At 36.9% G+C, this 14812-nt stretch overlaps 2 protein-coding genes across 3 annotated transcripts in view; one reads left to right on the forward strand and one right to left on the reverse strand.

The window, feature by feature from the left end:
• Positions 1–8703, forward strand: part of LOC124594756 (arrestin domain-containing protein 17-like) — a 194921-nt gene extending 186218 nt beyond the window's left edge. For both annotated transcript variants that reach the window (XM_047133140.1, XM_047133141.1), the window contains exons 7-8: positions 809–935; positions 6482–8703. In XM_047133140.1, coding sequence (XP_046989096.1) covers positions 809–935; positions 6482–6497 — 143 coding nt within the window. In that variant the 3' untranslated portion in view covers positions 6498–8703. The remainder of the gene's footprint in view (positions 1–808; positions 936–6481) is intronic.
• A 5697-nt stretch (positions 8704–14400) lies between these two features.
• LOC124594095 overlaps positions 14401–14812 on the reverse strand; it is a 50068-nt gene continuing 49656 nt past the window's right edge. The window contains exon 4 of the mRNA XM_047132446.1: positions 14401–14741. Within this exon, the coding sequence (XP_046988402.1) occupies positions 14401–14741 (341 nt within the window). The remainder of the gene's footprint in view (positions 14742–14812) is intronic.

Below are 14812 nucleotides of genomic sequence, written 5' to 3' on the forward strand. Positions count from 1 at the left end.
TCCAAAATTGTTTCACTGTGAAAGATTGTGTTATCCTTCCTCCTTTCACTCATTCTATGATGCTAAAAGGACAGATATTGAAACAAGTATTCATTGAATAGAAAATAAAATAATTTACTCAATAAAGGAAAGAACTTGTCCTTAATGAGATACCTGCATTATTGTATGTAGGCTATGCAAAAGAAATTGCTCACCTTCAGGCAAATACAGAAATACACCATACAAATGGCAACTGGCTTATCCAAGTGAATTTAAGATTTCACTCATATTCACTTCTTGTTTCAGCCAGCTTTCTGTTCCTAGTGCTAAGAGTGAAATATAACCTTAGTGAGACTAATACAAAGACTGCTGTGCATGCTCCAGCAGTTAACTAAACCCATTTTAACATTTTGTTTCTGTGCCCCTTAATCTAGCTGATCTACTTTTCTCTCTCAATATGACATGTAATTGATTATTCTCTTTGAATTACTTGTTTTCCAATAACCAGAATATCACTACTATTTTTCTATCATTCTTTAGGAGTATGGTCAAAAAATCTATCCAGCATGTTATTAAGTATTCTGCATTGTGCTGATGATTTAAGACTGAAATTAGTAATTAGTAAGTAACACTAATTATTATTAAAATGATAGCTGTTGTCCACCTTATGATGTCTTTCCAGAATCATTTAAGAGCTGTTGAGGACTACTTGCAGAAAGTATACCTAGGTTTATCTGTCACAAAGAAGACTGTATTTCTGTATTGCAAGAAGAAGAAACATATATGCCGCCATATTCTGTGTTACTACTTTATGTGTGTTTCGTTGCAGCGCCTCCTTCTTATGAAGAATGTGTGTATGGAGCCAGTAATATTGATGACGAAGAAGATGCAAGACATTATCAGGATGATAACAGATTTGTTCCAAGGTATCCCACATACAATCTACATTTTGAAAAGTAAGTACTGTTATATTCTGTATATTAGTAATATGAAAATAATTCTGTTTCTCATAAAATAATGCTTCTACAACATACATTTACTCAAATGTCTGGAAAATTATACAACTTGTGGTTTCCATCTCTTTGGTGTGTGTTTTCAATTACAGTGAATCAGATTCTCCAATACTTTACAATAAAAATGAGCTATGTTGAACAGTTCCATTACAGTTTCAGTTAGTTTATGTAACTATGGTTTATTCATTAACGGAAAAAAGAAATATTTAAGGAATAGAATTGTGCCAAGTGGAGCTATCCCATCTTGGTGTGTTTCAAGCTGAAGAGGCTCACACAGGACAGATGAGCATGGAAAGGTACATCAAATCACTTATTTGATTCAAACTACATTGTCATTCTTCAGTGAAGGAAATTAAACAGACATAAGCACACACGTATCTGATTGATGATGAGACTGATACTGTGGAATGAGTGGCATTACAGATTATCTAGATTTCCATACAGCAGGTGTTATATGAATCTCCTGAACAGCCCTGCAGATTTGTTCATGTATTTGCCCTTCAGAAAAGATGTAAAGGTGGGTGAAAAAGAGGTGTCCAAAGAGATTAGGTTGGAGCAGATAGAATTGGTGTCTTGATGACACTGGAAACAGAAATGTTCCATAGCAATAATGGCATGGGTATGGGTTATGTTGTTGTATAGGAATATGGCATCCACAGTGACAAGTAAGGAGTCTGGTGGTGGTAGAGGGGCAGGTACCTCAGGGAAGGAGCAGAGGAGATGATTAGTGTCTCAGATGTAGGAAGACAAACTAACAAGATGTGACATGAGCACTAGCAATGAGTAACTGCCACTCCACGGCCTATGTTAAGGTTGAGGCATTCCAATTGCATGACAGTGGATATCCTTTATACAATGACGAAACATGTATGTTAAAGAAGTATCAAAAAATGAAAACAAGAAGAAACAAAGACTGGATGATGAGCTCTAGGCAAGAAAACAAAAATAGAAACAGAGACAGGATGGCATCTGGCACATTTCCATGTTGACCTGTTCCTTCCCTAAAGTCTTGACATAGTAAATATTGCAGCTATAGTGGTAAACAAGAGTTATCTAAATATACTAATAAACCTGTCAGAGCCTTTGAAGGAAGACCATATCCTGTTCAACTAGTACAAAATAATTAAGTGAAAGATAAAATCTTTCAATTAGTACTTATCACCAAAAAGTAGATGATAATTGCAAACTGGCTGTTGAGCAGCTCTACCTTTATTACCCAAGCCTAAATAAAACAAGACACAACCTTAGTCAGCGCTCCAGGTAATTCTCATCAAGCTCTAAGATGTGATCTTTCAGTTTCTCCCAGCATATTTGTTGTCTAAACAGACTAGGGGTGTACTGTTGGTTCGTAGTGTTCAGTGGACACAATATTTTGATGATCAGACATGTAGCCACCATCAGGTGTGCTTACAAACTGAACGCTGTAGTGGTGCATGGCTGACTTATGTCACCTCCAACCCACGATCAGTTCCCTACATGATCCGCACCTGAGGTCACACTTTCACAGCCATGGAGGGGATGGTTTCACCATCTGCCATGGAGTAGGTGTAGTTACTCGATATTCCCTGGGCACTAGATCATTGTGTTTAGTGAGTGTCTGCTTAATTAAACCCAGTGCCAATTCCCAAGCCTTGCTGAGACTACAGCTGCAGCCCCAGTTGATAAGATTGTTCCTGGTGTGAATTTTGATGGCCTCTATAATGACATTTTCCTTGTTCCAGTATTTTGGAGACAGTGCTAAAATCCTGGTATGTTCATATTCCATCACATTATTCTTCACTGCACAGTGTTCTCCAACTGCTATTGTTGGAATACATTAGTCGAATATATGCTGCTGGTACTGATCCTGGTAAATGATGATTCCTACAGGAAGATCAACACTGATTCTACCAAGAAGGTGGAGAACAACAACTTGGATTTACCAAAGGTGGTCATCAAAAAATGTTACCACATAGAACTGTACAATGAAGACTTTGTGGATAGAGCACTGTTATGCCCTGTTGTCAGCAATATCAGGGCTCCTTGATACTAGGTGGTAAAATCCCTGACAGAAATACTAAGCCCTTCTGCGGGTAAATGCCCACATCACTTTTGCAAGTCTGTGGATTTTGTGAAACACCTCAACAGCTTCAGGTTGAAGGACTCAGATATCCTGATGAGCTTTGACTTCATTTCATTATTCACCATGGTGCCACTACGACAGTCACTAGAACTTATTGGTCAGAAATTTGATGGTAAGACCACCATCCTTTTCAGACATGTTCTGACCTCCACACATTTTCTGTTTAATGGAGAATAAAATGAAAACTAAACTAAATTCCACCTAAACAGACCATGAAGGCCCAACCATACCAACCAGCCAGTGTGTCATCCTCAGCCCACAGGTGTCACTGGATGTGGATATGGAGGGACAAGTGGTCAGCACGTCACTCTCCTGGCCGTACGTCAGTTTATGAGACTGGAGCCACTACTTCTCAATCAAGTAGCTCCTCAGTTTGCCTCACAAGAGCTGAGTGCAACTTGCTTATCGACAGCACTTGGCAGACCAGATGGTCACCCATCCAAGTGCTAGTGCTGCCCGCCAGCACTTAACTACGGTGAGCTGATGGGAACCGGTGCTACCACTGTGGCAAGATCATTGGCTTTAATGGAGAATACTATGAACAAATGGAAGGAATCACAATAGGCAGCCCATTCTCACCTGTGGTTGTGAATTTGTATATGGAGCACTTCATGGAAGAAGCCCTGACATAATCCAAAAGGAAACCTAATTGCTTTTTCCTTTATGTAGATAGCACAGTCATCACCTGTCCCATGGAAGGGACAAACTCATTGACTTCTTTGTACATCTGAACTCCATACATCTCAACCTCAGATTCATTACAGAAACTGAAGCAGAAGAAAGACTACTATTCCTGAACACCATACTCAAAAGAAGAGCTCATGACATCCTGGGCCATTGTGTGTCTCAGAAGAAAAGACATACTGACCTGTATTTGCATGCAGACACTGACACCACCCTGTGCAGAGGAATGGGGTACTGAAAATGCTTGCATACAGAGCCTGCACTATCCCAGATGTAAAGAGACTGCCCAGGATCTGGAACACTTCAGATCTGTGTTCCGAAAAAATGGTTCCTCAGAATAGCATATTATACATGTTCTCTGCCCCACCATAGTACAAGGTATGGAGATTCAAGAAGTCACAGAGGAAGATGTAGCCGGTGCCTTTATATTGTACACCAGTGCTCTGTCAGGAAAAATCAGAAACATACTGAAAAAACACTGAGTATAAACTTTATGTTGCCCACCCAAGAAAACATGGGCATTATTGCTGGGTGTCAAAGATGATCTCCATTTGTGGTAGGCCAGGTTATATCAGAATCTATGTAGATGTGGCAAGACAAGTATTGAACAAATAGCATGCGGCATCAAAGATTGATGCCAAGAAAACCAATGACATAGGTACTCAATTAATGTATCCCACCAAGTTGGCAGTGACAGACCACAGTTTATTTGAGAATCATGCAGTGGAATATAAACATACCAAGGTTTTGATATAGACTTCAAAATAATGTGGCATTGCCATTAGAAACACTATTGAAATCTGCACCAAGGATAATCTAATCAACTGGGACTCTGGCTGTAGCAAACACAATGATCTGGCAGCCAGAATGAATGGAATGCTACCACGGACTCCATCACCATCACCTCCGCAGCTGCCGATGCACTCCCTTGGGCACAGACTGTACAGCGAATGGCTCGCAGGGGGAGAGGATATAAGTTGGTCACACACCTCTTGGAGCTCATTTCATCAGTGCACCTGATGATGGCGACATGTTTAATTGCTGAAATATTGTGCCTGTTGGATACCATGAACCAGCATTACATGCATGGACTGTTTGATCACACTCTAAGGTGGTTTATATCCCAACCACAATTTTACCTTCATGCCCCAGAGCAATATACTGTCAACCATCCAACCTACACAATATCCAAGTTAATCCCTATGACACTCTTGCTCCCAGCACTGCATACCATGGATAACTCAGGTACAGGAGATGCCCTATATACTCACCAGTTATTCAGTATGAGATAATTTTCTGGGGAAATTCTAGAAGCATCACAAGACCATTAATTCTTAAGAAGTATATTGTTACGAACACATATGCTGTCCATAAAAATGAGTTATGTCATCATTATATAAACAGTTAAAAATACTAACCAATCCTTCATTGTACATTTTTGAAATTTTGATTTTTGTTTACAATAACCAATTTAAACTGAAATACCACTTTAAGCACAGCTATGTTACTCATCACAAGGAGAACTTCAAACTTTCCTCACATCACTTAAAGCTTTATCCTCAGACACCTCTGTACATGGGGCTAAAATATGTAACAAACTACAAGGTAGAAAAAAATTAAACATGGATCTTTACTCTCTGAAAAGGCTACTTCATAATATTTTAGCAGTAAAAGTTACTATTCCATTGAGAATTCATGGAACAATAGAAAGATGTAGACTGTTATCTGTAGCTATTAATGTATAACAAATATTATATAGAAGCACATGCATAACTGTTCATCTGTAACACGTAACTTTGTCAAAACAGTGTAAAAAGATATTATATTCTTTTCAAACTTGGCATGTCTCCTGTACAGCAGATCTAATGATCTGTACACTGTATGTAATCAGACTAATGAATCACATTTTCACTACCTCAGACTAATGAATCACATTTTCACTACCTCCTACTACAAGTCCACTGCAAAAAATCACTGAGCCTGCTGTTTACTGACAGATGTTTGTGAATTTGAAACTGCATTCAGTTTTCTGTTCTTTCTTTTTGGAATTAATACAATCATAGTAGGATGATGACTTTTGGGAATGGCTTGACACACTTATAGTAATAACCAGTATTTTTTAAATATGCCTATTAAAGATCCAACATTGAAGTGCTTATTTCTATTTTGCATTACAAAATCAGAGACTATGAATGTCATCGGATGTTAAGATATTTATTTTTCTAAGTGACTTTTTTTGATTTATGTATGGAATTTATATTTACAAAATACATGATGGGATAGAGTAAAGAGTGAGTTCTACATTTGAATGGATGTCATCATACTTGAGTTATTTCTAAATCTGAGCTACTTCTAAATGCTTTTTTTATGTACTTTATGGTGCTAAAAATACAATTAGTAAAAATTGGTTGGATTTTTACAGTCTTTTCAAAATCAAATTTTACTCTTCCCAAACCTGTACTACAGGAAATTATCAGCAAGTTTTGATTTATTATTGTTGACTTAAACTCAGTTATAGTAGAGAAGCTCGTGTTGGCAGCACTTAATTTTCATCTGGAAATATACTTAATTCACATGTTATTTTTTTGAAACTTTATAATATAAAATATAAACAGAGAACCAATTTCATAACATGCATATTATGTGTTACAGAGAAAAACTTGAGAATTTTTTAATTTTTTAGGTACTCTGGATCATGAGAATTTGGTTCTGATCATATTGTGCTTTTGATGCAAGGCTTTCTGGACTAATGTTCTAGAGGAAAGAAATACTGAATGTCTGCATTTTCCTATAAACTACAATTTATGATCACAATAGAGGTGCAGCCATCCTACAGGGCCATGAAATATCATTCCTTGTTTGGCTAAAGCATGTATCTGCTTGTCTGTCATGCTTTTTACAAGGGTAAGGCAATGGTTGTTCTTGTTCTCTCATGTAATTATACTCATTTAATTTACAGCCTAATATTGGAAGTTCAGTATTATACTGAATTATACAGAAGTTGTTAACATTTATTATAATTGTAAATGACTATACTGGCACATTTTAATTTTTGTGGTGTGACTGTTGAAATCAGCCCAATAGTATTTTGTCTGTATAGTTTTTCTTGAAGAATTTATGGGCATGAATGGAACAAATACATTTCCAGTTATGTGACTGGGAAAATTTAGTTGGCAGACTTCACACAGAGAAGGGCACCATTGTTGTAATTTGTGAGCTCTAACTTTACAACTGTGAACAGTTTTCAAGCTTTTTTAATTTTCTTTCCATTTGACCAGTTAGCTCTTTGCCTGTAGCTGATTACTTTGCACACTCTCTTTCTGTGTATTATTAAATGACATCATGAATAATTGTATAATTTAAGTGATTCCTGTTTGTCACTATTTTCTGTATACAACCCTCAACTGAATTAGATCCATGCAATAACATGAGTTTAGTGTGTTGCTAAACTGTTACTATAGAGTGTTTTTATGCTGATGCATTCCTAACAACTATAATAAAACAAAAGTTGGCTACTTTAGTACTTAATAAAGCAAATTTTTCAACAAGGGCATTCTTTGGTATCTGGTTATAGAGGAAACATTCTGACTACAGTTCATTAACCACTGTAATTTCAGATTTCCATGTAACAAAATACTTCTCAAATATCATATACTGCTTATATTTTATGACTAGACTGGTCATTAAGTTTTATAATGCTTTCAAAAGAAATATCCCCACACATAATCTTGTTCTGTTTATTCCCTCAAGATAAATGAATAAGAAATGGGACAAGAATAATTACAAAAAAAAAAAAAAATTGAAGTCAATTTTAAGTAATTAAAAATGCATTTTTGTAGATGTCTTTAACCTTTTTTCGCACAAAAAGTCATTGGTACTGGGATATTGTTGTAAACTTTTGTCTAGACTCTAGAGTAATGGTTTCATCCAATATCATTCAGTGTAAAGATAGATATTGTCATATTACAATCAACTTATTTTATTTTGTACTACAGGTTTTAGTATCTGCATTAACCGTATCAAAAAATAATTCTAGTAAAGTTAATTAATGCTAAAAACAGGCAGTCTCATCATGAGACACTAGAGACAAGCACAATAAAAAAAGTCAGAAACTGTATGAGTTCATACGTTTTATGTCTCACTGTGACACAGATTTTCTACTGCCTTAATTTAGCACCGTCTAAAGGTTAAATTGGGTTGCTTTTCTCAGATTTGCCCATTTCTCATTGAGAAAGTGCCATTCCTGGAATAGTTTTGTTTCACTTACCTCATCTTATTCCGTAACATTTTATACTGAGACTAGTCATTCTTGGACCACCAGGCTACATATTTCATTAAGAGCACTTTTCACATGAGTTACATATTATTAATGATAGATATTCTTTGTAGCAAATCATGTTTCCAAGCACCAGATACATACATCACAGAAATTTAGCTCTACTGAATTTGTTCACACTTGGAAGTAACACACATCAAACATATTTAACAACCAGAGATATACATATGATACAGTACAAAAATACCCATCTTTAGCAAGGTGAAGCCCATGAAGAGCATAATATAGAATTGTTATTCTTTCAATTACTTATTATGTTACTGTTTCTAACCTCATCATAATATGTTGCATTGTATGTAGTATTAGCATTGTGTGAAAAAATAAATATTCAAGAATATCTGTTTTTACATATGTATTATGCATGTAATAAATTTTATGAAATCTACACTCAGTATCAATACTAAACAAGTTCGTCACTGTGACAATATACTGTTTTCTTGTGTATGAATTTATATTTTTGATAGTGTGTATTGTTATACTATGGATATTTTATATGGAGTAAAAGTTTCCTGTGAATTTTTTATACTGAATATGTACTTCATATAAATAAAGAAGGAAGTAATTTTCTGGATAGTGGTTTTATATTTTTGCCAATGAGATTACCACATTGAGGGGACACATGCACACTGGACTTTTCAAAATGGCAAGATGTTACATTTACATACTTATTTTGTGTATCATTTTTTTCCATCCTAGTTTCTTTTGAGTGGTTCATGGTGTGGGTTCCTGTAGTCATGTCCTAGTTCATGAACCACGGGCAACATATGAGTGGCCAAGTAAGTGGTCCCGACAGTCGGGATACCAGTTACTTTGGAAGAAGGCTGGGCATCTCGGACATATTCTGAGTCGTGGTCACCTTTGTGCTCATACAGCAAAGACTACCAAATCCACCTCCTTCAACCGTTAGGCGTAAAACTCAATGGGACTCGGGGCAAGTAAGGCTAGCAACCTGCTTCCCTGGTACTTTAAATATGATGCATGATGCTGGCAACAATCAGAGCAAAATGCCTCGGACCTTTGGAGGTGACGGAGTCCCACCTCTAACTGACAAACCAGGGACTCCTAAGATACAACCTGGCAAACAAATGGTAATGAGATGGGGAGCTATTAATATCAATGGGGGCTACTCTGGGAAGAAGGTAGAACTGGCAGAGGCTGCAAGTAAGATGGGGCTGGATGTTTTAGCTGTTAGTGACATTCGGGTAAGGGGTGAGAAAGAAGAGGAAGTGGGAGAATACAAGGTCTACCTGTCAGGAGTCAAAGCAGGAATAACACAATGGGGTGTTGGGCTTTACATCAGAAAAGAAATGTAACCCAGCGTAGTTGCAATAAGGTATGTAAATGAACGACTGATGTGGATAGATTTGACAGTGTCTAGCAAGAAAATTAGGATTGTGTCAGTATATTCGCATTGTGAAGGGAAAGATCAAGATAAGATGGATAGTTTTTATGAGGCACTCAGTGATGTAGTTGTTATAGTAAAGGACAAGGACAGTGTTCTGCTCATGGGGGATTTTAATGCCAGGATTGGAAATCAAACAGAAGGGTATGAAAAGGTTATGGGTAAATTTGGAGAGGATATGGAGGCCAACAGGAACGGGAAACAACTCTTGGATTTCTGTGCCAGTATGGGCTTAGTAATCACAAACTCCTTTTTTAAACATAAGAACATTCACCGGTATACCTGGGAAGGCAGGGGAACCAGATCTGTCATTGACTATATAATAACAGATCAGGAATTCAGGAAGGCTGTGAGGGACACACATGTATTCAGGGGATTCTTTGATGACACTGATCATTATTTAATCTGCAGTGAAATTGGGATTGTGAGGCCAAAAGTGCAGGAGGTCAGGTCCATATGTAGGAGGATAAGAGTGGAGAAACTTCAGGATAAGGAAATCAGGCACAAGTACATAACAGCGATCTCAGAAAGGTACCAGTTAGTTGAATGTAGTCAATTACAGTCATTGGAAAAGGAATGGACAAGATACAGGGACACAGTACTAGAAGTGGCTAAAGAATGTCTTGGAACAGTAGTGTGTAAAAGTAGGATGAAGCAAACAGCTTGGTGGAATGACACAGTCAAGGCAGCCTGTAAAAGGAAAAAGAAGGCGTATCAAAAATGGCTACATACTAGAACTCAGGTAGACAGAGAAAGTTATGTTGAAGAAAGAAACAAAGCCAAACAGATAATTGCAGCATCCAAGAAGAAATCTTGGGAAGACTTTGGAAACAGGTTGGAGACTATGGGTCAAGCTGCTGGAAAACCATTCTGTAGTGTAATTAGCACTCTTCGAAAGGGAGGTAAGAAGGAAATGACAAGTATTTTGGACAGGTCAGGAAAACTGCTGGTGAATCCTGTGGATGCCTTGGGTAGATGGAGGGAATATTTTGAAGAGTTGCTCAATGTAGGTGAAAATACGATCAGTAATGTTTCAGATTTTGAGGTAGAATGGGATAGGAATGATGATGGAAATAGGATCACATTTGAGGAAGTGGAGAAAATGGTCAATAGATTGCAGTGCAATAAAGCAGCTGAGGTGGATGAAATTAAGTCGGAACTCATCATATACAGTGGAATGTCAGGTCTTAAATGGCTACACAAGATAATTGAAATGGCCTGGGAGTCGGGACAGGTTCCATCAGACTGGACAAAAGCAGTAATCACACCAATCTTTAAACATGGAAACAGAAAAGATTGTAACAACTACAGAGGCATCTCTTTAATCAGCGTTGTGGGTATGATATTCTCAGGTATTGTTGAAAGGAAAGTGCAAGTATTAGTTGAGGACCAATTGGATGAAAATCAGTGTGGGTTTAGGCCTCTTAGAGGTTGTCAGGACCAGATCTTTAGCTTACGGCAAATAATGGAGAAGTGTTATGAGTGGAACAGGAAATTGTATCTATGCTTTATAGATCTAGAAAAGGCATATGACGGGGTCCCTAGGAGGAAGTTATTGTCTGTTCTACGAGATTATGGAATAGGAAGCAAATTTTTGCAAGCAATTAAAGGTCTCTACATGGATAGTCAGGCAGCAGTTAGAGTTGACGGTAAATTGAATTCATGGTTCAGAGTAGTTTCAGGGGCAAGACAAGGCTGCAACCTGTCTCCACTGTTGTTCATATTATTTATGGATCATATGTTGAAAACAATAGACTGGCTGGGTGAGATTAAGATATGTGAACACAAAATAAGCAGTCTTGCATATGCGGATGACTTAGTTGTGATGGCAGATTCGATTGAAAGTTTGCAAAGTAATATTTCAGAGCTAGATCAGAAATGTAAGGACTATGGTATGAAGATTAGCATCTCCAAAACGAAAGTAATGTCAGTTGGAAAGAAATATAAACGGATTGAGTGCCAAATAGGAGGAACAAAGTTAGAACAGGTGGACAGTTTCAAGTACTTAGGATGCATATTCTCACAGGATGGCAACATAGTGAAAGAAATGGAAGCGAGGTGTAGCAAAGCTAATGTAGTGAGCGCTCAGCTACGATCTACTCCCTTCTGCAAGAAGGAAGTCAGTACCAAGACTAAGTTATCTGTGCACCGTTCAATCTTTCGACCAACTTTGTTTTATGGGAGCGAAAGCTGGGTGGATTCAGATTACCTTAGCAACAACGTTGAGGTTATGGATATGAAAGTAGCTAGGATGATTGCAGGTACTAGTAGATTGGAACAATGGCAGGAGGGTGTCTACAATGAGGAAATCAAGAAAAACTGGGAATAAACTCTATAGATGTAGCAGTCAGGGCGAACAGGCTTAGATGGTGGGGTCATGTTACATGCATGGGAGAAGCAAGGTTACCCAAGAGACTCGTGGGTTCAGCAGTAGAGGATAGGAGGAGTCGGGGCAGACCAAGGAGAAGGTACCTGGATTCGGTTAAGAATGATTTTGAAGTAATAGGTTTAGTATCAGAAGAGGCACCAATGTTAGCACTGAATAGGGGATCATGGAGGAATTTTATAAGGGGGCTTTGCTCCAGACTGAACGCTGAAAGGCATAATCAGTCTTAAATGATGATGATGATGATGATGATGATGATGAGTTTCTTTTGAATTTTAGACAACTGAAACAAATGTCTAGAAACACCACAGTGACTCTGTGACTACTTGGATATCTGAGTTGAAATAAATATTAATAATAGTCACAGTTGTACCTCAAGTAAAACAATAGCTTTTTTCTGAAATTGTTTTCATACATAAGGATTCTTCTCTGCATCTATTTTTATCATATAGTTGATACTCTGAACAGCTGTCTCATATTGTCATACATTGTATGTAGTTGTGTGCAAAATGCATGACATTGTAAAATGATGTGACAGTGAGTCCTATAGTGGAACAATTTATTGTTATATAGGTCTGTTATACTAACTGCAGATAGCCTGAACAGTAATACAATATCTCATCTGATTAATAATCAAGACAGTATTAATCGCTTCTGTGTTAATGGCATGTGTCTTACAGTTTAAGGCAGTCTGCAAACTGTAATTATAGCTGTTCATTTCCACCACAGCGTCCTACTAACACACTGTTGGCAGGTACATTAACACAATTTTTAATAGTAAATTAATAGAGAAGACAAAAATGAAAGCGTCACATTAATATGTAACAAGATAAAAATATATGAAAGTAATGTCCAAAATTTCCCAATAATTTGACATCTAAGGGCTTTATTTCTAAATATTTATTACAACTACAACACTCAGTTCAGAGAATTTATGAACTGTCATGTACCAGTCAGTTATATATAACTAGTTTGCAGCAGTTTATATAAAGTATCTGTCCTTTTATATGTAAACTAAAAAGCTTTCTTTTTCATTTGAACATTACTGTCCATTCATATCCAGTGCATGTCATTACATTTTCTCATGATTATTTTTTCAGCTATACTTAGCCCTTATGTGACCATTACAAAAAAATAAACATTTCACAAAGTAGTTAAACTAACAAAATGCACTTAAAAACCAGATTCATTTCAAATGGGAAAAAAATCAAAAGCAGTTTTGTCTATTATAAGAAGTGAAGTAGACAGTGCAATGGTGAGAAAATGCCCCTCTAAACTAGTGATAAATGTTGGTGCTGTTGTGGATCCCAGCGTCAATTGTGAAACCTTCAATGACTTCTTCAGAAACTGTAATAACATTGATGGCTACTCACCACAGAGTAAAATTCCTAGTATGACAGAGAGAAATTGCACAGGTTTAAGTTTTTCCGTGTTTCGAACTACAATGTTGTGTCCCAAAAAAATTTAAAATCACTGGGCTGAGATGAGGTTCCCAGTAGAATAATAAAAACAGTCTGTCGTAGTATTGCACATCCATTATCCCTCGTAATCAACCAGTCTTTTGATAAGGGTGTTTTCCAGATTGGCTGGAATATGCTAAAGATCAACCTGTTCATAAAAAATGCAAACAATATGAAATGGGAAACTATAAGCCTACTTATTGTTACAGAGACATTAAGAATGAAAAATGCATTTCATCCCACAGCAGTATGTGATGCAATCAGTATGGTTTCACAAAAGGTTGCAGCACATCTCAGGCAAGAAATAAAGTGGTCACATAAGTTAGTAGATGTCTTGATAATGGGAGTCTTATATAATATCACTAATTTAACTGTATAACATCTATGTGTTATGCATATTTTGTTTTAATTGTTATGTATACTATAATTTTTGGGGGTCTGAGAAAGCTAATCTACATAAAGCTTTTAGATTACACAAAAAGGTCATCTGGGCCAAGATGGGAACTAAAGAGAAACAACATTGCAAACCTTTATTTGAAAAGCTAGATCTAATGTCTACTCCAGGCATGAACAGTAAAACTTCTGAATAACAGACATCTATTGCTTTTAAGAAGTGTCCACAATTCAAACACAGATAAAAATATAATAACTACACAATGCAGTACATACAAAGTACTGTAGATAGAAAAGTATTATACCACTGTAAACTGTAAAAGTAAAGTAATGGAAATTTAAGTACAGTACTACAGTAACAAATCCCCATGCACCAATATAAAACAGTATTAAATTTTCTTTCATTCTGCAAGTTTCATTTGAAATAATCATGTATTTTTTTCCAAGTCATTTATACTTGTCTTGTCAATATGTGTTTGAGCTTCTAATGTTAAACTGCTGAGTCCCTCTTCATTCCTTTTTGCTTAAAAGTAGTGTTTCACTTTTCTTACCTTGCAACTGCCTGCTTACTTGAATGTTAAGTAAGTCCAGTTCAGTTATGCCATCTCCATCTTCATCCTGTTGTCTATTCTTGATGCCCTTCTTGCTGAAGCTCTTGTTCGACTTCAGTTATGCTAGTTGATGCACTTTCTGTGAACAGTGCATCACTGATATTGACATATCCCTCAGATCCACTAAATTTCTCTACTAAAGTCTGAAGTTCATGCTCACATCCCTTGAAGCCATTTTCTTCGGCACCATGATCAATTGCTGAAGCGCAGTTATTAAAAAATGAACCCTCATGCTCACATCCCTTGAAGCCATTTTCTTCGGCACCATCATCAATTGCTGAAGCGCAGTTATTAAAAAATGAACCCTCATGCTCACATCCCTTGAAGCCATTTTCTTCAGCACCATCATCAATTGCTGAAGCGCAGTTATTAAAAAATGAACCCTGCCTTCTTGAAACAGTTACTGATTACTGGATTTTACTTGTT

The sequence above is a fragment of the Schistocerca americana genome, chromosome 2 (assembly GCF_021461395.2).
Source record: "Schistocerca americana isolate TAMUIC-IGC-003095 chromosome 2, iqSchAmer2.1, whole genome shotgun sequence".
Lineage (NCBI taxonomy): Eukaryota > Metazoa > Arthropoda > Insecta > Orthoptera > Acrididae > Schistocerca > Schistocerca americana.